The sequence below is a fragment of the Nycticebus coucang genome, chromosome 8, assembly GCF_027406575.1.
Source record: "Nycticebus coucang isolate mNycCou1 chromosome 8, mNycCou1.pri, whole genome shotgun sequence".
In the NCBI taxonomy this organism is placed as follows: Eukaryota; Metazoa; Chordata; class Mammalia; order Primates; family Lorisidae; genus Nycticebus; species Nycticebus coucang.
In genome coordinates this window covers 109,607,649-109,631,342 of record NC_069787.1, presented here as the reverse complement: position 1 = coordinate 109,631,342, position 23,694 = coordinate 109,607,649, and the positions used below count along the sequence as shown (strand labels likewise).

Sequence of the window (23,694 nt, the reverse complement as noted above, 5' to 3'; positions counted from 1 at the left end):
ATATTATCTACATATAAATAGTATTACTTAGTGAATTATGTCAAAAAGCAAAATTTTAAAAGCATACCTTCCTTATTCAAGTTCCTGAATCATGTGTATATGTGTGTATGAGTAGAAATGAGTATTTCTCTTAATAGGAAGGGATGATGCCAGAAGAGTCAGATTCAACTTAGTTATCATAGCATGTGCCTCTCCACCTTTGGGTTTCACAATGAATTACAAATAAGAAGAATCAGGAAATATGATACTTTATTTTTAGAAATCGCTATTACCATAAAAAAAGCTATTCATAACATAAAACAAAACTATGACAGAAAAAAACACAAGATGGAAACTTTATTATAAGGGCACCTACTACACAACATCTTACCTGTGCAGATACTTGTTAGCAAAAACAATAAATCAACATCCATATTATTTATTTTAATTATTATTAAAAATAATAGGAACTACTATTTATTGAGTACTTGCTTGATGCTAGTACCCACTGTGCTAAATCCTTTTCATATATATTCTTAATTCTTAAAACTAAAGCTCAAACAGATTCAATAACTTGTCAAGGACACATGACTTTTATGAAGCAGAAGTAGGATCTCAACCCAGTTATGCTTCTCCAAATCCTTTGCTCTGAGCCACCTAGACTACTGTAGAGAGAATACCTTAAGAACATCATAGAAAGCATCATACCTCTTTTTGGTTATATTTGATAGCAAGTTTTAGACGACTTAAATTCATTCTTTCTTCTAGTAATCCCCGTTTGTCAAGAGGCTCATCATTAGAAGTATGATTTAGGATAACTTCCAATTCACGTGAATTTCGGGCTTGTGCAAGCAAATCTTTAGCGAACATTTTACATTGCCGGGCTAGTTCCTCATAATCATTCCTACAAAATGCAGCAATCTCTTATTAGCAATCTCCACTTGAGCCATATTCGTTAGAAAATTTTTTACTCAGCAACATTTTAATTCTGACAGCGCTAAATAAAGTCGGAAGTCATTTTCTGCTGATAATCAAAGGAAATTACTGGTGCATAAATTCTCCACAGCTTTAGGGATACCCATAACATACTTACATTCCCTGTGTGCATTCTGATAATCTTAGATGAACACAATACTCCCATATATATACTGATATTTCTAGAAATTCAAATTATTTTTGCCATCCAGTTTACTCATTTTCCCTTATTCTGGATAACTTTGGCTAAAAGTTTCTTTTATATTATTCATCTAAACAATAGAAATAACATCTTAATACTTTCCAAACAGTATTATCATAAAATATTTAACCAGAGTTTTTTCAATATTCTGATATTAAATAGCATTTGACTTAAAAAGAGCTCATTTGAATGAAATACAGGTTAGAAAGAAAGATACTAAAATACACCTAGTAAAGAACTGTCCTCCAGAATCATTATTGCTTGAATCTTAGAGTTGAACTATTTATTCAAGACAGTCCTAAAATAATTTATGAGGACTGAACATTTTAGTATGTAGTTCTTTTTTTACTTGCATTTTTTTTTTTTTTTTTGGAGACAGAGTCTCGAGCTGTCCCCCTGGGTAGAGAACTGTGACATCACAGCTCACAGCAACCTCCAACTCCTGGGCTCAAGCGAGTCTCCTGCCTCCACCTCCCAAGTAGCTGGGACTACAGGCGCCCGTCACAACGCCCAGCTATTTTTGTTTTTGGTTGCAGCTGTCATTGTTGTTTGGCAGGTCCGGGCTGGATTCGAACCTGCCAACTCAGGTTTATGTGGCTGGCGCCTTAGCTGCTTGAACCACAGGCACTGAGCCAGTAGTTCTTTTTTTAAAATACCGATTACCTTAAATTTACGTCTGAGTTTAATTACAACTTAAAAATGAAGTCATAAATAAACAATTATAAGTCATGGTCTTAGAATCAGACATCAGAAAATAATGTTTTTATTCAGTTTTTTCTCTAAAGGGAAAGAAAGAGGAAAAAGAAAGATTTCTATTTGGCCACAGTATATAATAGAGTTGAGTTTCCCATGAACTGGCTGTATAAAATTTTAACTCAAAGAATAAAAACTTCTTTTCCTTAGCAGTTAACATTTCTCTCAATGATTGTTTTCATTTACTATGTAAGCAAAAGCTACATGAGAATAAATAGTTGGATTTCTTTAACAAATGATGTGTTACCTGCTTCTTGGATTATAAATCTAATTTCAGATGGGAACATTTATCAAAATGGTGTATTATTACAAAGATATACCACCTTTAGATAAACATTTGATAGACCACTGCATTCCAAGGTAAAATTAATACATTTTATTAATCTAATTTTCTTTATCTCTAATAAATTATGGGAAGATGAGTAAGTGGCTATTCAGTTTATATAGAAACATAGCAGACTAGAAGAGTCCTATGTTTCAGGTCTAACTTTGCTCCTACTTTTAGTTTCAACTCCATTCCTAATTAGATGCTGATATTATTAAAACATCCAGCTATCACAGACATCTCTTTCCATGTCTATAAAAACACTGGATTGAAGTAAATGGGTTTTTTGATCACTTCCAAATCTAATTTTATTATTCAATGATTATATAATCATAGCAGTTGCTTCAAATTCTTTTCAAAAGAAGTTGAATAAGTTTTATTTCATACGGTAACTCAGAACTAAATTTATAAGATTACTACAGAAAGTTCCTTATATTTAAATAGAATAATTTATTAACAGCCTCATATGCCAATAAAATTAAAAGTAGCAGCAAGTTACACTTTTAACCACATCTTAGATGTTCATCAAAGTACATACTTTGTCAGACTGAGTTTAAATAAAGTTTAACTTATCTAAATTAAAGTACAATAGTTCCCAAACTAGAAAACTGACAAACAGGTATTTTTTTCTTTTAATAGTGCTGTTAAGGCTAAAGAAAATTGCAAATTTCTTATTCCCATTTTAAGTAAGGAGAAATTTGAACTTTCCCAATTTTATCAAGTCACTGGTGAGGTGCCACGTAAGACATGGGGCTTCAATAGCAGGTGGACAGGAAAGAAAAGGTGGGGATAGTTACAGATGCCCAATAGAAACCTTAAAGTGGTGGCTTACAAGAAATACTAATTCCTCTTTCTTCAGAGGTCACCAGGGATACTCTCCTATACCAGAAAATCTCAAAGTTTCTGCGCAACTTTACTAATGGTAGTTTTCTGAGGATACTTTTACACCTTTAAATTAGTAGTTTAATAGGCTGATTTCCCAAAGCCTTTCTTTTTTCCCTGCCAGAATTTCACGTTAGCTTCATTTTAGAAGAAACTCAGATTGGGTGTTTATACCTCCTAATTAGTAGTATTTTACCATTAAATTTATATGTATTACACATACGTTTCTTCTACCAGAAAATCTGAGTAAACAGTGGAAAGAGACTATGTTTGTGTGTGTGGAATATCTTTGATATACAGAAAGCATTTGATGTGCTTTTGAAAGATCTAAGTCCCCAAGGATGATCATAGCATTTGGGAATGAGGAGAACTGTGACAGACAGCAATTCTAAAAAGTTTGCTCTTGCTTTAGACTACAATTCTACTACTTTTCACACTATTCTAGAATGTCCTTGGTCAGGTGAAACAGGGGAAGGAGATTAAGGGTGGTTAAAGAGTAACAGAGTGCTACCCTGTTTCCCCGAAAATAAGACAGTGTCTTATATTAAGGTGTGCTCCCAAAGATGCGGTAGTCTTATTTTCAGGGGACATCTTATCCTTCCTGTGAGTAGGTCTTATTTTTGGAGGATGTCTTATTTTTGGGGAAATAGGGTAGAAGTAATCTATAGCACCAAGGTCTGGTCCTTTTAGGGAAAAGGAAAATGCCAATAAGTGCAACAGGTGTGGCCATCTTGTAACAAGTGTAAATACATACAAATTATAAATTGGCCTATGAATAAACTCAGATTGAAGATTTGAAACAAAAGACATATCATTTATAATTTCTATTCATTCCCACCTGAATTCCACCTCCACAAGGCTTAGTTCTTTCAAATCAGCACTAAGTTCAAATGCTCTGAGAATTGGATCTTCCTCTGTTAACATGATTAGAGCTGGACTGGCCAAACATCGATATATATCAAGACGAAACCTGTAGTAACATTGGATTCCATTATGTAAAATAAACTAATACACACAGAATTAACATTTTAGCCTATAATTTTCATAAGTTTATACTTAAAATATTGTAAAATTAAAAGGAAATAGAAACTATGAACATACTTATTACAAGGTAACTTCTATAAAAAAAGACTTAAAAACTAAATATTTGAGGATATATTAATTTGTATCATTTACTTTTAAGAAAAGTGTTTTACTGTCAGTTTTCATAGATTCAATTAAATTTCTCTTCATGAACCCAAGATAATTTTAAACAAAATATGCTAGTAACTAGTAAGTTTTTGATATGATATGGGTTAGATAATTGTTAAATTTTTTATTTCCTATGAAAAAACTATTTTAGTATGCTCAATGTATATAAGACATTAGTCATTCAGCCTGCTTATGATTTGGAAGATGTCTCAAGTTTTAAGGATGAACTCATTCATTTATACATAATCTCTAGCTAATAGAAAAGTATTTCTTTTAGCTTCTGTAATTAACTGATGTTCACATTTCAATATCTAAATAGGAAAACACAAGAAAATATTACATCACAAAAGCACCACAACAACTGTCCAGCAACAGATCCCATCAAAGAGAATTCCTCTTAATACCAGATAAAGAAGTCTAAATACTGATTCTAAAAAACCTCAATGATGTATAAGAGAAATTTAACAATTACAAAGAAATCAGAAAAATCTGGCTTGGTGCCCAGCACAGTGGTTATGGTACCAGCCACATATACCAAGCCGGACAAGTTCAAACCTGGCCTAGGCCAGCTAAACAAATGACAACTAACAAAAAAATAGCTGGGTAATTGTGGTGGGTGCCTGCAGTCCCAGCTACTTGGGAGGCTGACACAAGAGAATTGCTTGAGCCCAGGAGTTGGAGGTTGCTGTGAGCTGTGATGCCTCAGCACTCTACCCAGGGCGAGGTAGTAAGACTCTGTCTCAAAAAAAAAAAAAAAGGAAATCAGAAAAATCATATTAGAATATGAATGAGAATTTTTTTTTTTTTGGTAGAGGCAGAGTCTCATTCTATTGCCCTCAGTAGAGTTCCATGGTATCACACAACTCACAGCAACCTCCAACTCCTGGGCTTAGGTGATACTCTTCCCTTAGCCTCCCGAGTAGCTGGGATTACAGGCGCCTGGCTAATGAATGAGAAATTTACTAAGGAGATAGATGATAAAAAATAAAACAAAATTCTGAAACTGCAAAATTCATTGAAAGAAATAATTAAAAAGCTTCAGTAATAGACCAGACCGAGCCTAAGAAAATAATTTCAGATCTTAAAGACAGGTCCTTAGAAATAATCCAGTCAGACAAAAACAAGGAAAAGAGAATGAAAAAGAATGAACAAAGCAAAGTGATCTGGGACTATATAAAGTACTGAAACTTAAGGTTTATCAGCATTCCTGAAGGGAAGAAAGATCAAAAAGTTTACAAAACATAGTATTTAAGGAAATAATTGAAGAAAACTTTCCAGAACAAGAGAGTCACATATTCATAACCAGAAGGTCCAATGATCTTCAGGCAAATACAATAAAAAAGGACTTCACCAGTATATATTATAATCAGAATAACTAAAGTTGACATGAAAAGAGAGAATATTAAAATTAGCAAGAGACAAGCATGTAGTCATCTGAAAAGAAATCACCATCAGTCTAAAAGCAGAACTCTCAAAGGAAACCTCAGAGACCAGGGGAGACTGGGATTGCATTTTGAAAGAGCTGAAAGAAAAAAAACCTGCCAATAACAAATTTTACATCCCATCACAATAAAGGTCATAAATGAAGGAGAAATAAAGGCTTCCCAGACAAGCAAACATTGAGAGAATTCATAATAAGAATTCACCAATCCCACAGAAAATGATCAAAGGAGCCATAAACATGGAAATGAAAGGTTAATATTAACCATCATGAAAACAAAGTCTGTAAGTCTTATAAAACGATAACAATAAGGAGGAAGAGAAAGAAATTAAAAGGCAGTGTGATAGAAGTTCAGCAAACCACGAAGGCAAAAAGAAAAAGAAACAAAGAAATTATAAAATAACTAGAAATCAACTAACAATATGACAAGAACAAAGCCTCAAATATCAATATTAACATTGCATGCACCAGGCATGGTGGCTCACTCCTGTAATCCTAGCTCTATGGGAAGCTGAGGTGGAGGATCCCTTGAGCTCAGGAGTTCCAGACCAGCCTAAGCAAGAGCAAAACCCCACCTCTACTGAAAATAGAAAAATTAGCCATGCATTATAGCAGATGCTTATATTTCCTAGCTACTCAGGAGGCTGAGGCAGGAGGATTGCTTAAATCCAGGAGTTTGAGGTTCCTGTGAGCTAAGCTGACATCATGGCACTCTAGCCTGAGCAAAAGGCTAAAAAAAGTCGAAAGGAAATGACTTAAAGTTTTCTACTTAAAAGAAACAGATTGGCAGAAAAGATAAGAAATATGATTCAATTCTATACTGCTTACAAAAAACTTACCTTACCCATAAAGACAAATAAGACTGAAAATAATGATGTGGAAAAGGATATTCCAAGCAAATGGAAACCAAAAGCAAACAGAAGTAGCTATACTTACATAAAACAGATTTTAAATCAAAAATAGTAAAAAAATAAAGAAGATAAAGGTCATTTTATAATGATAAAGGGATCAATTCAGCAAGAGGATATAAAAAAACTAAGTATGTACACACCCAACATTGAAGCATCCAGATTCATAAATCAAATATTACTCAAATTAAATAGATATGGGCAGCGCCTGTGGCTCAGTGAGTAGGGCGACGGCCCCATATACCGAGGGTGGTGGGTTCAAACCCAGCCCCGGCCAAACTGCAACAAAAAAATAGCCGGGCGTTGTGGCGGGCGCCTGTAGTCCCAGCTGCTCGGGAGGCTGAGGCAAGAGAATCACGTAAGCCCAAGAGCTGGAGGTTGCTGTGAGCCGTGTGACGCCACGGCACTCTACCAAGGGCAATAAAGTGAGACTCTGTCTCTACAAAAAATAAATAAATAAATAAATAAATAGATAGATAGATAGCAAAACAACAATAGTGGAGGACTTCAACATGTGACTCATAGGAATAGATAGATCAATACAGAAAACCAATAAAAAAAATTGGATTTAAATTTTTCAACAACTACAGAATATACATTCTTTCCATCAATTTACAGAACCTTCTCTACAATATAGCAACTTTTAAGCCACAAAATAAGTCTTAACAAAGTTTTCAAAATTGAAATCATATTGTTTTCTTAAGCCACAATGGAATAAAACTATCAATAGAAATTAATACAAAGAGGAACTTCAGCAACTAGAAAAATAAAAATTAAAGAACTTGTTCCTCAACAATCACTGGGTCAATGAATGAATAAACACAGAAATTTTAAAATGCTTTGAAATGAATGAAAATGAAAACACAATATACCCTGTTTGTGGGAAACAGCAACATCAGTGGTGCAAGGGAAGTTTAAAGCCTTAAATGCCTACATCCAAAAATTAGAAAAATCACAGATTAACAACCTAACATCACAATTCAAGGAATCAGAAAAACAGAATAAACCACGTCCAAAATTAGCAAAAGGGAAAAAAACTACAAAGATCAAAACAGAACTAAATGAATTAGAGATCAAACACACATACACACATGTACACACACAAGATCAACAAAACAATAAGTTGGTTCTTCAAAAACATAAAGAAAAGCAATAAATCAGCAGCTAGAATAATAAGAGAGGTGATTCAAATAAACACCATCAATAATGAAAAGGAAGACATTACAACTGATACAACAGAATTACAAAAGATCAGAGACTATTATGAACAATATAGTCAAAAACTAGAAAACTAATGAAAATGGATGAATTCCTGAAAACATACAACCTCCTGAGACTGAATCAGGAAGAAACTGAACTCCTAAACAGACCAATAATGAGTAACAAGATCGAACCATTAAGAAAAAAAAAATCCCCCAGCAAAATAATGATCAGGACCAAATGGATTCATAGCTAAATACTATCAGACCTACAAAGAAGAATTAATGCCATGCCTACGGAAACTGTCCCAAAAGATTAAGAAGAAGATAATCCTCCCTAATTCATTCTATGATGCCAGTATCATCCCTGATAACAAAGCCAAGAAAGGATTAAACAAAAAAAGAAAACTACAGACGGGTATCTCTGACGAACACAGACACAAAAATACTCATAAAAATATTAGCAAGCTGAATCCAATAACACATCAAAAGAATAATTCACCAGGATCATGTGAATTATATCCCATGGATGCAAGAATGGTTCAACATATGCAAGCCAATAAATGTGACAACTTGGTTTCCAAGACGCTGCCTCTCCTGTTATAGAAGAATTATTATACGTTCATGACCATACTCTCATGATCGTGTTTATAATTAGCTCATTAATATCATATATCATCTCCCTAATACTATCAATCGAAATGACACATACAAGCACTATAGACACAGAAGAAGTAGAAACAGTATGAACCATCTTGTCTGCCGTAATCCTCATCCTTATCACTCTCCCATCGCTCTGAATCCTGTACATGATGGATAAAATTAACACCCCTTCCTTAACCCAAAAAACAATAGGCCACCAATGATATTGAAGCTATGAATACACAGATTATGATAATCTCTGCTTTGACTCATACATAGTACCTACCCCAGATCTAGAGCCAGGCGACTTAAGACTACTTGAAGTTGACAACCGAATAATTCTACCAACAGAAATATCTATGCATATGCTAATTTCCTCCGAAGATGCTCTTCACTAATGAACAGTCCTAGCACTAGGCATCAAAAATGGATGCCTAAACCAAGCAACTCTCATAACCTCCCGACCGGAATTTACTATGGCCAGTGCTCTGAAATCTGTGACTCTAACCACAGCTTTATGCCCATCATACTTGAATTAGTCCCACAGAAGTACTTTGAAGAGGGACTTCTTAAGACTCTCTATATCACTGTGAAGCTAATCAGCATTAACCTTTCAAGTTAAAGATTGAAAGTTATAATCTCTCCACAGTGAATGCCACAACTAGACACATCAACATGAACTACAACTATTCTCTCCATAATCCTAACACTATTCATTTTATTTCAACTGAAATTCTCAAACTTTACATACCCCCAACCCCACCCAACCCCCCCTAAAAACATATAAACAAGATAACTCATGAGAGAAAAAATGAACCCAAACCTATTTGCCTTTTTCATTACCCCTACAATACGATTACCTACCATAATCCTTATTATTTCCCCATATCCTATTTTCGGCTCCAATACGACCGATTAACAACTGAATAACCCTCTATGCAACAATGACTTATCCAACTAATTTAAAAACAACTAATAATCATTCACAATACAAAAGGACAGACTTGATCTCTAATACTCATCTCACTTACCATATTTATTGGATCAACAAACCTTCTAGGCTTATTATCGCATACCTTTACACCAACTACTTAGCTATCAATAAACCTTGGCATAGCCATCCCGCTATGAGCAGCCACAGTAATTACAGGTTTCTGCCATAAAACAAAAGCATTATTAGCTCACTTCCTGCCACAAGGAACACCTCTCCCCTTAATCTCTATGTTAATTCTCATTGAAACTATCAGCATCTTCATCCACCCGCAGCTCTGGTCATACAACTAACATCACAGCAGGACACCTTCTCATGCACTTAATTGGAGGTGCTACACTAGCACTCTCATCAATCAGCCCGGCCACAGCCTCAATTAGATTTATTATTCTCATTTTACTCTCAGCTTTAGAATTCGCAGTAGCCCTTATCCAAGCATACGTATTCACATTATTAGTCAGCTTATACCTACATAACACATAATGACCCACCAAATGCACACTTTCTACATAGTAAAGCCAAGCCCATGGCCCCTCACAGGTAGGTGCCTTATCAGCCCTCCTCACAACATCTGGTCTAATCATATGATTCCACTTCAACTCTACCACTCTATTAACTCTAGGCTTCCCAGCTAATACTCTGACAATACTTCAATGATGATGAGATATTGTACGAGAAGGCACATTCCAAGGCCATCATACCCTAGCAGTTCAAAAAGGACTTCGATATGGAATAATCTATTTATTATCTCAGAAGTTTTCTTCTTCGCAGGATTCTTCTGATCCTTTTACCACTCAAGCCTAGTCCCTACGTCAGAACTAGGAGGATGCTGGCCCCCAACAGGCATCACTATTTCTTCATTTGAGTAATTTGTTTTCCAATAGGTTTGTTAGTGATATAAGAATTAGGATGATGAGGAAGAAAGGATAGATGCTGTTGGGCCAATGGTGATGAAATGGTTTTTTATGGGTTGTCCTCCAATTCAGGTAAGGATTAATAGGTCAGCTACAAGTGCTCAGTATAAGCATTGGCTTAATGGGTGGAATGTTATGCTTCGTTGTATGGCCATGTGTAGAGAGGGGATGAAGGCTAGGATGAGGATGGAGAATACAAGTGCTAGGACTCCTCCTAGTTTGTTGGGAATAGATAGTAGGATGGCACAGGCAAATAGGAAATACCATTCTGGTTTGATATGTGGTGGAGTATTTAGGGAGTTGGCTGGGGTGTAGTTGTCATGGTCTCCTAAGAGGTCGGGGAAGAATAGTACTAGGGCGAATAGTGTTAGCAGTAGAAGGATTACTCCTAGAAGTATGGGTGAAAACGAATTTTGTTGGAGTCTAAAGAAATTCCTGATGGGTTGTTTGATCCTGTTTCGTGAAGGAAGAGGAGATGGATTATGGTGAGGGCTGTGATAATGAATGGAAGGATAAAGTGGAAGGCGAAGAATTGTGTAAGAGTAGCTTTATCTACTGAGAAGCCCCCTCAGATTCATTCTATCAGGCTTGTTCCTACGTAAAGGACTGTTGAGAGAAGGTTTGTAATTACAGTGGTGCCTCAGAATATTTGTCCTCATGGAAAGACATAGCCTATGAAGGCTGTGGCTATTCCTGTAAATAGTAAGATAATACTGATGTTTCAGGTTTCTAGGAAGGTAAAGGATCTGTAATAAAGTCCATGGCCAACATGGATGAATAGATAGATAAAAAATATGGATGCTCCATTAGTGTGTAGGTAGTGGATGGTTCAACCATAGTTGACATCTCGGCAGATATGGGTTACGAAGGAGAATGCTGTGGTTTTATCTGATGTGCAGTGTGTGGCTAGGAATAGTCTTGTGATGATTTGGATTATAAGGCATAGTCCTAGTAAGGAACCGAAATTTCATCATGATGAGATGTTTGATGGTGCGGGGAGATGAATGAATGAATGGTTGATAATTTTTGCTAGGGGACAATGTTTTCGAATGTTGGTAATTAGTTCTTGTAGTTGAATTACAACGGTGATTTTTCATGTCATTGGTCATGGTGTAATCCCATGTGAGAATAATGTATATAGTATTTTTGTTAAGTATATTTTTGATTTTAGGATTTCTGGGGTTTTCTTCAAAGCCTTCTATTTATGGGGGGTTAGGTTTGATTGTTAGTGGTGGGGCTGGTTGTGGAATTGTGATGAGTTTTGGGGGTCTTTTATAGGGTTGATGTTGTTTTTGGTTTATTTAGGTGGTATGTTAGTGGTTTTTGGTTATACTACGGCTATGGCTACTGAAGAGTATCCTGAGTCTTGGGGTTCAAGTGTTGTAATTTGAGGGGCATTGTTGTTAGGTGTAATAATGGAGATGTTTTTGGTTGCAGCCATCATTGTTGTTTGGCGGACCTGGGCTGGATTCGAACCTGCCAGCTCAGGTGTATGTGGCTGGTGCCTTAGCCGCTTGAGCCACAGGCGCCGAGCCAATGGAGATGTTTTTGATTTTACTGGCAGGTGAGTATTATGTTGGGGTAGAGCTGGTGATGAATTTTGATGGAATAGGGGATTGGGAGATGTATGATGTTGGGGGAACTGGGCCTTTTCGTGTCTAATCTGCAGGTACTGGTGCTTTATATAGTTATGGGAATTGATTTTTAGTTATACCAGGGGGATCACTGTTTGTTAGTATTTTTATTGTTATTGAGATTACTTGGGGGAATTAAATTATTAGAAGAATTAATAGGGTTGAGGTTAAAAAGGAGGTGAAATAAAGTTTAATTAGGCCTTTCTGGTTAGATACGGTTTTTGAGATAGAGAGTTGTAGTTGTGAGAGGTTTTTGGGTATTGATTTTTCTAGTCAGTTAAGGTCTAGTAAGAGAGAGGATATATTTTGGCTTGATTTTAGGTCTAGGTCTGGTAGTAATCGATGTAGTACTGCTGGGAAAAATCCTAGGGAGTTAGAGAAAATGTAGGGCATGTGAGTGTGTTTGAATTTTAGGTTAGTGGTTATTAGGTTAATTTCTATTGCTAGGGAAAAGCCTAGGATTGTTACTGCCATGATGGTTAGTTTTAGGTGGGCTGGTATAGTTATTTGAGGGATAGTTATGGGTAGGATGTTGTTGGAGATGAGGTAACTGACCAAGATACTGCGGATTGCTAGGCGTTTGATTGAATTAACAAGTAATAGGCTATTTTCATTAATGATGACTATTGTGGGGAAGCGTGGTTGTCCTAGGACTGCAAAGAAAATGATGCGTGTGCTGTAGACAGCTGTAAGGGAGGTGGTGATTAGAGTGATCAGTAGGGCTCAGCCATTGGTATTAGATGTGTTTGCGGTTTTGACGATTAAGTCTTTGGAGTAGAATCCTGTTAGGAAAGGCATGCCAGTAAGGTCTAGGCTGCCAATTATTAGTGAGGAAGAAGTGAAGGGTGCGGTTTTGAATAGGCCCCCTATTTTTCGGATGTCTTGTTCATCGTTTAGGTTATGAATGATGGAGCCTGAGCACATAAATAGTATGGCTTTGAAGAAAGCATGGGTGCAGATGTGAAGGAAAGCTAGATGTGGTTGGTTAATGCCAATAGTTACTAATAGTTACTAATAGTTAGTCTGAGTTGGCTTGAAGCAGAGAATGCTAGGATTTTTTAAATGTCGTTTTGTGTTAGGCACAGATTGCTGTGAACAGGGTGGTGATAGTGCCTAAGCATAGAGTTAAAGTTTGGACTATTCTATTGTTTTCTATTAGGGGGTAAAATCAGATAAGTAAGAATACACCTGCAACTACTATTGTACTGGAGTGGAGTACGGCTGAGATGGGGGTGGGCCTTCTATTGCTGATGGTAGTCATGGGTGTAGGCCAAAATGAGCAGATTTGCTGGGGACCAATAAGTGGTAAGGTTTTGGTATTAGGGTTCAGAATAAATATTTGTTGTATTTCTCATGAGTTTGAGTAGAGTAAGAATCAAGTTATTGATAGGAAAAATCCAATGTCTGATACAGTTGAATAAGATAGCTTGTAAAGAGGCTGTGTTTGCATCTGTGCGACCATATCATCATCTAATTAGTAAGAAGGACATGATTCCTACTCCTTCCCATCTGATGAAAAGTTGAAATAGGTTGTTGGAAGTAACTAGTATTATCATTATAATAAGAAATAGGAGGAGATATTTAAAGAATTGGTTTATTTGGGGGTTGGAGTGCATGTATCACATTGAAAACTCTATTATAGATCATCTTATGAACAGTGCTACTGGCATAAACAGTATGGAGAAGTAATCTAGTTTTAGGTGTGTTGAGAGTTTTAGGGTTTGGATAGTTGTTCAGTGTCAGTTTGTAATTACTGATTCTTGGCCTAAGTAAATGAATAGTAGGGCTGGGATGAGGCTGACAGTAAAAGTGCATGAAATTGATGATTTGACTACATTTGGGAAGGAGATGTGGGTATTGGTTAAGGTTAGGAAAATAGGTGAGATTAAGATAATTAATGTGGTGAAGGTTATTGTTGATAATATTATATTGATTAATTTTATTTGCAGTTGTGCCAATTCTTTGGTTCCTAAGACCAATGGATAACTTCTATCCTTTAAAAGTTAAGAAAGCTGTATTGTTATACGCGGAAGCATGAGTTAGCAGTTCTTGCATTCTTTCTTGATAAATAAGAAGATTGGGTCTTCCATTGTTAGATTTAGAAGCTAATGTTTTTGTTAAACTATATTTACAAAGTGTTGGTCCTAAAATGATTTTTGGATTAAGGGACAGTGATAATAGGGGTAGAATATGTATTGATATTAGGGTATTTTTCTCGTGTGAAGGATAGCTTGATGTTAGAGATGTGGTGAGTGAATTTGCCTCATTGAGTTGTAGTAAATGAGTAAAGGGATGTGATTAGTGTAGTTAGTCCTCTGAGTAGAAATGATAGTTTTGATTATGTGAATGATGTGATGATAATTAGTAGTTTACCAATAAGGTTGATTGAGGGAGGTAGAGTAGGTTGGTGAGGCTTGCTATTAGTCATCAGAGTGCTATTAAGGGGAGTAGTGCCTGTAGGCCTCAGGCTAAAATTATGGTTCGGCTTGTATCTGTTCGTAGTTTGAGTTGGCTAGGCAAAATATTATAAACAATGTTAGGCCGTGGGCGATTATAAGGGTGGTTGCTCCTATGAAGCTTCATGGGGTTTGGATTAGAATTGCTATGATTACGAGGGATATGTGGCTTACTGAAGAGTAGGCGATTAGTGATTTTAGATCTGTTTGTCATAAGCAGATGGAGCTAGTTATGATTATGCCTCATAGAAAACTAGGAAAGGGCAGGCTATGGAGTCTGTGAGTAGATTTAGGATAGTGGTAATGCGTATTATTCCATATCCGCCGAGTTTTAGGATTGCTGCTAGTACTATTGACCCTGTGATCAGGGCTTATACATGGGCTTTAGGAAGTCATAGGTGGGTGCCATAGAGAGGCATTTTTACTAGGAAAGATATCATGCATGCTATTCATGTTAGGTTGTTGGATCAGGAGTTAATTGATATGTTTTGGGCACAAAAGGGTATTATGGGTAAGTTTAATGACCCTAAAAAGTTTTGAGTGTGAATTAGGACCACTAGTAAAGGGAGTGATACTAATAATGTATAGAATAAGAAATACAGTCCTGCGTTTAGTCGTTCTGTTTGATTACCCCATTGGGTAATGATGATTAAGGTAGAAATTACTCTGGTTTCAAATAGGATGTAGAATAAAATTAGTTTGGATGCTGAGAATATTATAATTAAAAATATTTGTAGGGAGATTAATATTGAGATGTAGAGTTTTTTTCGTGTAAGTGGCTCTTTAGATAGGCGATGTTGGCTTGCTATAATTATTAATGGGAGTAATCATGTTGTTAGGATTAAAAGAGAGGTGAACAGGGTGTCAGAGGAGTAGGTTGTGGAGAAGTTTAGGTTGTTATTAGGTTGATGCAATAGGTAGAGGCTGATTGAGCTGATTATGAAGCTATAAGTTGTAGTATTAATTCATAGTGTGAGGTAATGGGAGTATCAGGTTATTGGGAATAATATGATTGTTGGAATAATGATTTTTAACATTGGAGGAGATTTAGGTTTTGAACGTAGTCTATGCCGTAGGTGATACTATTACTAGAAGTGCTAGGCCTATGGCAGCTTCACAGGTGGTGAATACTAATAGGATGATTGGGATAATAGTGGCTAAAGTGAAGGGCAGATTTAGGATTCTTAGGCTAGATAGAATGAATATTGATAGCATTATTCCTTCTAGGCATAACAGGGATGATATAAGGTGTGATCGAAAGATTAATACTCCTAATAGGGCTGTAAGATGATGTTGAAGGCTAAGACGATGTTTGTGAAGACTGATGGCATGAACGCTAATTATAAGTAATTTTCATAGTTTAATGAGTCGAAATCATTTGTTTTGTTTAAACTAATTACCATATTCTTGTCATTCTAGGCCTTTTTGGATTCATTCATAGGCTAGTCCTAAGGCCAGAATTAAAATGAGAAGGAGAAAATATTGAAAAAACTCTTTTTTGTAAGATACCATCCTAGGCAAAGAATTTATAAAGATGACAACAAAGGCAATCACAGCAACAACAAAAATTAATAAATGGGATCTGATTAAATTAAAACACTTCTGTACAGCCAAAGAAACAATTGACAGAGTAAATATACAACCTACAGAATGAGAGAAAATATTTGGCTGATAAAGGGCTGAAAACCAGAATCTATAAAGAAGTCTAACAAATCAGCAAGAAAAAAAATATCAAACCATCCCATAAAAAGGGGGGCAAAAGAAGCTTTTCAAAAGAAGACAGACTGAAGCCCAATAAATATGACAAAATGGTCAACATCCCTAATCATCAGGGAAATGCAAATCAAAACCACCTAATTCCAGTGAGAATAGAGGTTATCAGAAAGTAACAAAATAACATGCTGGCATGGATGCAGAAAGAAAGGAACATTTATAAACTGCTAGTGGGACTGCGAACTAGTACTACCTCTATGGAAAGTAGTATGGAGATACATCAAAGAAAGCAAAAGTAGTACCACCATTTGATCCAGCAATTCCACTACTAGGGATTTACCCAAAGGAAAAAAAATTCTATTAAAAAGACATTTGCACTCAAATATTTATTGCAGCACAATTCACAGTTGCAAAGATGTAGAATCAACCCAAGTGCCCAGCAACACATGAGTAGATAGTCAACTATTTTAAATTGCATACCAACTTTATGGATATCCTGTACACACACACACACAAAAAAAATAGAGTATTACTTAACTATAATAAGGAATAAGATAATGTCATCTGCAATAAATTGGAGGGAACTGGAGACCATTAACCTAAATGAAGTATTTCAGGAATGGAAAAACAAGCACCACATGTTCTAACTAATAAGTAGGAGCTAAACAATGGTACACACAGGGAAAAAGAGATGTAAATAACACTGAAATTAAGAAGAGGGTAAAGTGGGAGGGGGGTAAGGGATAAAAACCTACCTATGTGGTATAATGAACACGATCCTGGTGGCAGGCCCAGAGAAAGCCCTGACTTCAACATTATTCAGTGTATCCATTTAACAAAATCATTCAACTCCTCTTAATATTTTGAAATATAAAAAAGTAAATCCTAAAACTATAAAAGTTCTAGAAAAACGCATAAAAATCTTTGTGAGCTTGGATTAGGCAAATGTTTCAGTTGTCACACCAAAAACACAATTCACAAAATAAAAAACTGATAAATTAGACCTCACCAAACTTAAAAGGTATGCTCCTCAAAGACACTATCAAAGAAAATGAAAAGAAAAAGGCCAGGCATGGTGGCTTATGCCTGTAATCCTAATATTCTAGGAGGCCCAGGGAGGAGGATCACCTTAGATCAGAAGTTCAAGAAAATTTTCCTAATCATTCAGCATTTGGTAAACATTTCTTATAAATGCAGAACTCATTGTACAAGCAAAGGAGCTAGAAGTTTGCCATTCACAAGTCATCCCAGCATTACACTTCTTAAAAGCTACATAGAAAGAACACTAACAAAAAAAAACAACATTCTTAGTAGGGTGCCAGTCCCATATGCCGGAGTGGCAGGTTCAAACCTAGCCCCGGCCAAAAACCAAAAAAAAAAAAAAAAAGAAAAAAACAACATTCTTAGTATATATACTTTACTACATCATACATCTATTTATCAAAATCTTAATTTTGTAACCTGGAATGTCGCAGGCTGTCGTTTTTGTTTTTTGCAGAACACAATGTGCATTCACAACCAACTGCATGGGGCTTAGGTAGAGACACATCCTGTTTCAAGAGCATTGTAAGAATTTCATAGTTGTTACGATGAGCAGCTAAAATGACAGGAGCAACATCCATAGTTGTTGAATACTCAGGATTCTGAATTCGTTCCATTAGTTTCTGAAAAATATTTATATAAATATCCAAAGTTATTATTTGTGACTTTAAAAAATATATTTATCTGAAGAATAAAATGAAAAAAACAAGAAGACAAAGTACTTAATTATTTTAATGTATAAGTTAAACACTTTACTTGGACTAAATTTTTAAACTTCAAAATTTAACTCTAATTAATGTGTTCATTATAATGATAAAAGATAAAATCTTTAATAAGTAACATTAATAAAACTAGAGTTGTTTTCCTAACAAAGTGGTGAGGATATCTACAGAAATACCTTTGGAAAAATTATTTAATTTTCACACGATTATAGAATCATGCATGACAAGGATAAAGAACAAGAATGTTAGAAAAAGAATATACTTGAAAAACAAAAATGTTAAAAATAATAAAAGTAAAAATGTATAAGAAAAACGTCAAGAATTTCATGTCTATGGCAAACCTTGAAACACTGACAACAATGAAGCTACCTATAAGGGAAAGTATTAAATAAATAGAAAGCAATCTTTATCTTGTAAACTTTTTTAGCATTCCAAATCATTACATATACTATTTCCTATTACAAATGCACAAAACGCTAAAAATCACAGCAACTATTTAATAAGTTCTGGAACTGTTAGATACTTACACATTTATCATCTCATTTAATCCTCACAATAGCCTATAATGCCCATGAAGAAACTGAGGCTCAGAGAAATTAATGTGCCTGAGCCACACAATAGGGTGGCTGGGTGCTGATCTGAATTTAGGTTTGCGTTACTCTGGAACTAGAGAGCTCCTTCCTCTATATCAGCGGTTCTCAACCTGTGGGTCACGACCCACAGGAACTACATTAAAGGGTCGTGGCATTAGGAAGGCTGAGAACCACTGCTCTACCTGGTCCCATGGGCCTGGTGAGAGCATGAAATGAAGGGGAAAAATAATAGTAATTAAAGAATCAGAGTTAAATAAAAAGGTTGAGTATTTCTCAAATACTGCATATTCTTTCCAATACTTCTCACTTTTTTGCAGAGGTTTCCCAGAGATTCCACGTTGTAAGCTCATCAAGTTCACATTTTTTGGTAATTTTTATTAAGATTGTAAAAGCAGTCTATACTCATTACAAAATATATGAAAAATAAGAGAAAATCACAAAGAAGAAAAAATACCCATTTTCCTACTACTCAAAGCACATTTTACAGTATAGTCTTTCTAGTCCTTTCTCTACCTCTCTTCTGAAGACATCTTTTGCATAAGTAGTAGGTGATAATATTAAGTTTTAAACTAATGATTAAAAACAGTGTTTCTTGGGTGGCGCCTGTGGCTCAGTTGGTAAGGCGCCAGCCCCATATACCGAGGTTGGCGGGTTCAAACCCGGCACCGGCTGAACTGCAACCAAAAAAAAAATAGCTGGGCGTTGTGGCGGGCGCCTGTAGTCCCAGCTACTCGGGAGACTGAGGCAAGAGAATAGCTTAAGCCCAGGAGTTGGAGGTTGCTGTGAGCTGGGTGACGCCATGGCACTCTACCAAGGGCCATAAAGTGAGACTCTGTCTCTACAAAAAAAAAAAAAAAACAGTGTTTCTTAATATTTTGAAGATCTTTTCAACAATCTCATAAAGCTATAACCTTCAGGGAAAAATGTTCATGTACAGAATTTTGTAGGCAATGTAAGAGACTTCATAGACTATGTTCAAGTATTTTATTTTGCTAATTTAAATAACACTGTTATAAACATCTTTATGAAAATAACTTTTTCCAAATTTAGGGTTATCTCATTAACATAGAATCCCAGAAATGGAATTATTAGTCTAAAGGCCATGAACAGCATCAAAGTCCTCATAATAGTTTATACTGCCAAAAATATAAGAATGTATAACCCTACATATAAGAATATAAGAATGTATAACCCTAACTCTAACCCTAAACATTAAAGTTTTACTCAACAGTACTGGGCATGATCACTCCCAATTTATGAGTGAAAAATGCCAACATGGAATTTTAATTTACTTTGTTTACTGGTAAGTTTTATTATTTTCAGATATACTTATCTCTTTTATCCTCTTTTACAAAGTTCGTTCATATACTTCCCACTTATTGTTGCAGATTTCAAATCAATGAACTTACTTAAAAATTATAAAGTAACCTAAAATTAGCCCTTTTCTCTCTTTATCACTGCATTACTGGTTACAAAGAAGAGAAAATTACATTTAATCCCTTAAAATAAAAGTGGCCCTCATGTTTCCCATGAAATATACTTAATTATATGAAAAATACTATTAGATATATATAGTTCATAATTTCATTGTTAATAATATAATCTCTGGATTATCAAATAAACAACCTGGATTTGAAAGTCAATGACTAAAATGAAAATCTGACAAGCCAAGAATACAGAGCAAATTCAGTGAAATGAAAAAACAAAGTGTATATATATATATATAAATTAATATGGTCTGTCTAGAACGTGGTTCTCAACCTTCCTAATGCCATGACCCTTTAATACAGTTAAAATGGGTCACGACCCACAGGTTGAGAACCGCTGGTCTAGAAGTAACAGGGTTGATAAAATGTGATCTTGCTGTCACTCTACATCTTCAAATAAAGGGTGAAAGATTTTTTTTTTTTTTTTTTTTTTTTGTAGAGACAGAGTCTCACTTTATGGCCCTCGGTAGAGTGCCGTGGCGTCACACGGCTCACAGCAACCTCCAACTCTTGGGCTTCAGCAATTCTCTTGCCTCAGCCTCCCGAGCAGCTGGGACTACAGGCGCCCGCCACAATGCCTGGCTATTTTTTTTTTTTTTTTTGGTTGCAGTTTGGCCGGGGCTGGGTTTGAACCCGCCACCCTCGGCATATGGGGCCGGCGCCCTACTCACTGAGCCACAGGCGCCGCCCAAGATTTTTTTTTTTTTGAGACAGAGTCTCACTATGTCACCAGCGGTAGAGTGCCATGAGGTCAACTCTTGACATTCAACCTCCAACTCTTGGGCTTAAGCGATTCTCTTGCCTCAGCCTCCCTAGAAGCTGGGGACTACGGGCACCCGCCACAACACCCAGATAAGGGGTGAATGATTTTTATTTGTTAGAGATACAGCAGAAGTATTCTTTCACTGAGTAGGTGAAGACTGCTAAGGCCTTACTATTCTAAGATTTAATTGATAATGATTAAGGTGATATAATAAAAACAGTCAGTGGTTCCAATACTCTAGCACACCATACCCTACTCTCCCCCACAGAAAAGGAAATGGGTTAAAAGGTTAGAAGGTAGAACAGGTATACCAAAATATAATAGTTATATTATAACTACAGGATAAGTGGTAGAAAATTGAACACTATTCTACATATTACTAATCCTCTGAATAGGAATTATATTCTTTGTCCTTTTCTTCTCTTATTGGCTTCTTACCTTCACTTAAACTAGATTACTATCCTCTGAAGAAAGTCATACTTTTTAATAGTCTAAATGAGAGCAAATTTTTTCAATTATATGATAATGCATGCAATTCAGCAGAGCTGCTCATAGTTCTCAGATAATAGCAGATATTCAGCAACCAATTTATAATTCTTTCTTTTTTTTTTTTTTTTTGTAGAGACAGAGTCTCACTTTATGGCCCTTGGTAGAGTGCCGTGGCCTCACACAGCTTACAGCAACCTCCAACTCGTGGGCTTAAGGCGATTCTCTTGCCTCAGCCTCCCGAGTAGCTGCGACTACAGGTGCCCACCACAACGCCCGGCTATTTTTTTGGTTGCAGTTTGGCCGGGGCCGGGTTTGAACCTGCCACCCTCGGTATATGGGGCCGGCGCCTTACCGACTGAGCCATAGGCGCTGCCCTATAATTCTTTCTTAAAACAATATTTTTCTCCAGAGTATAACCAATACTATATTCCCAGCACTTAGTTAAACTGCTTGTTTCACTATACCTCCACCAATAATGCTATATGTTTTTAATTTGATAAATATATTTTAGCATTTATTTAATAGCGACTATCTTCCTTAATTACAAAAGCAATAAAGAAAAACAAGAGTAAGAAAAAAATCCTTAATTTAGTTAATCTATAAGAGATGACAAATGATAGGTAACATTTTGTTGCACTTCCATACAGATCTTTTCTATGCATACTTTTAACCTGGGATCAAATTATGTGTATAATCTACTATCTTCATTTTTTTACTTACTTTATCATACTTTTCCATCTTCCTAAATATTCTTTCAAAAATACCATTTTAATGATTGTATAATATTCCATTGTATGTATACACTACTATTTATATTTCCTATCTTCCAATTTGGAGATGTTTAGATTATGTCACATGGGCTTTTTTTTCACTACTATACGTAAGTTTATAATCAACGTTATTTGTCCACATATCTATTTCCTTGATAGGTTCCTAGAAGAGAAAGCAATAGGTTAAAGAATCTGAACATTTTTCTTGTTCATGACACATCCTGCCAACATACTTTCCATACTCGCCTCACTAGTAGTATATGAGACTGTAATACTCCCTTGCCATCAATGGTTATTATAATATCTTTGCTAATTTTATAAGTAAAAATTAGTATCTTATCAGTAAGATTTAATGTTTCGTATTTTCTAAGATTTTTTCATGTCCCTTTTAATATAATTTTGGTGTTTTTCATCAATTTGTCTAACTTAAGATTATTAACTTGTGATGATATATGTTGCAAATGTTTTGCCAGTTATCCATCTGCTTTCCAAATTTTGCCTAATGTTTGAATTCCAGAAATTTAACTTCTGTAACAGCAAAGATCATGGCACTCTGATTTCTGTCCATTGCTTTTATGCTTCAAAAGTCCTTTTTACTCACAGCTAAACATTCACCTACACTTTCTTCCACTTTTAAGTTTTCATTGTTTATATTTAATTCTTATTTTCTGGAAACTAATCTACATTTTCAACTTTACCTGCAGAATATTCTAAACATTTAAAAAATACTGGTCCACGCTGACAAAGTTATTGAAATATCAACTAACTTGAAAAAAGTATCCTGAAAGCAATACTGTTATTCTTGCAAGTGTCTACTTACTTTAAAATAATATTTTACAGAGTAAGAAAAAAATCTAATTTTAAAACAAAATAAATTTTGGGAAAGAAAAATGGCAATGGGGCAGGAGATATATTTTGGTTTAAAAATCCAAATTAATAAATATTTAAGAGTACTAACTACTATAGTTGGTCTTGATGATCGTTTTGGTCGATGATTAAGTAGTATATCAACAGCTCCCACTACTTCAGAGTCGATTGCCACCAAAAGTGCATCTGCAGACTTCAAAACAAAAAAAAGTTAAAACTGAAAACGGAAGATGAAAAGGTGAACTATTTTTTATTCATAAATAAAGCTATTTAAAAAAATTTAAACTGTATTATATATAGTAATATTGAATTTTCAAATATTTAGACTGTAAAAATAGTACATTTGCTTTCCTTAAATAATACTTCTGTGTACTAAAATGTACACACTTTTGTCCTGGTTTCAATGCATGAGTTAGTAAAATAATGAATGCTTGAAAGAAGGGATTATTAATGGAACAGTGCTGATCCATGCAGTGTTTAAAATTGAAAAAATTTTTTCAAGATCTTTACTCTTGGATTGTGGACCAAGAGAACCTTAACGTTCCAAATCTATTTAAGAAATTGTTAAGAACTATTACTACACATTGTGTTCAGTCTAATAAAAATGATCCCTAATGCAACAATGAGGACTGAGGAGAATAGAAAATACATATATAAAGGGAGAGCTCTCTCCTCTCATTTTTAAAACACATATGGCTAACTGAAATGGTACAGGTTTGACATTAGTATTGTTAATTTTATCAAGGACAGACTACAA

The 23,694-nt window shown here is 35.3% G+C and overlaps 1 protein-coding gene across 2 annotated transcripts in view; it reads right to left on the bottom strand.

Moving 5' to 3' along the window:
* Window positions 1–23,694, bottom strand: part of TRPC1 (transient receptor potential cation channel subfamily C member 1) — a 78,662-nt gene that overhangs the window by 33,821 nt on the left and 21,147 nt on the right. The window contains exons 3-6 of one of the 2 annotated variants that reach the window (XM_053598583.1): window positions 23,029–23,130; window positions 17,667–17,869; window positions 3,955–4,086; window positions 688–883 (exon numbers count right to left, since the gene is read on the bottom strand). In XM_053598583.1, coding sequence (XP_053454558.1) covers window positions 688–883; window positions 3,955–4,086; window positions 17,667–17,869; window positions 23,029–23,130 — 633 coding nt within the window. The remainder of the gene's footprint in view (window positions 1–687; window positions 884–3,954; window positions 4,087–17,666; window positions 17,870–23,028; window positions 23,131–23,694) is intronic. The other variant, XM_053598582.1, reaches the window with a different exon arrangement.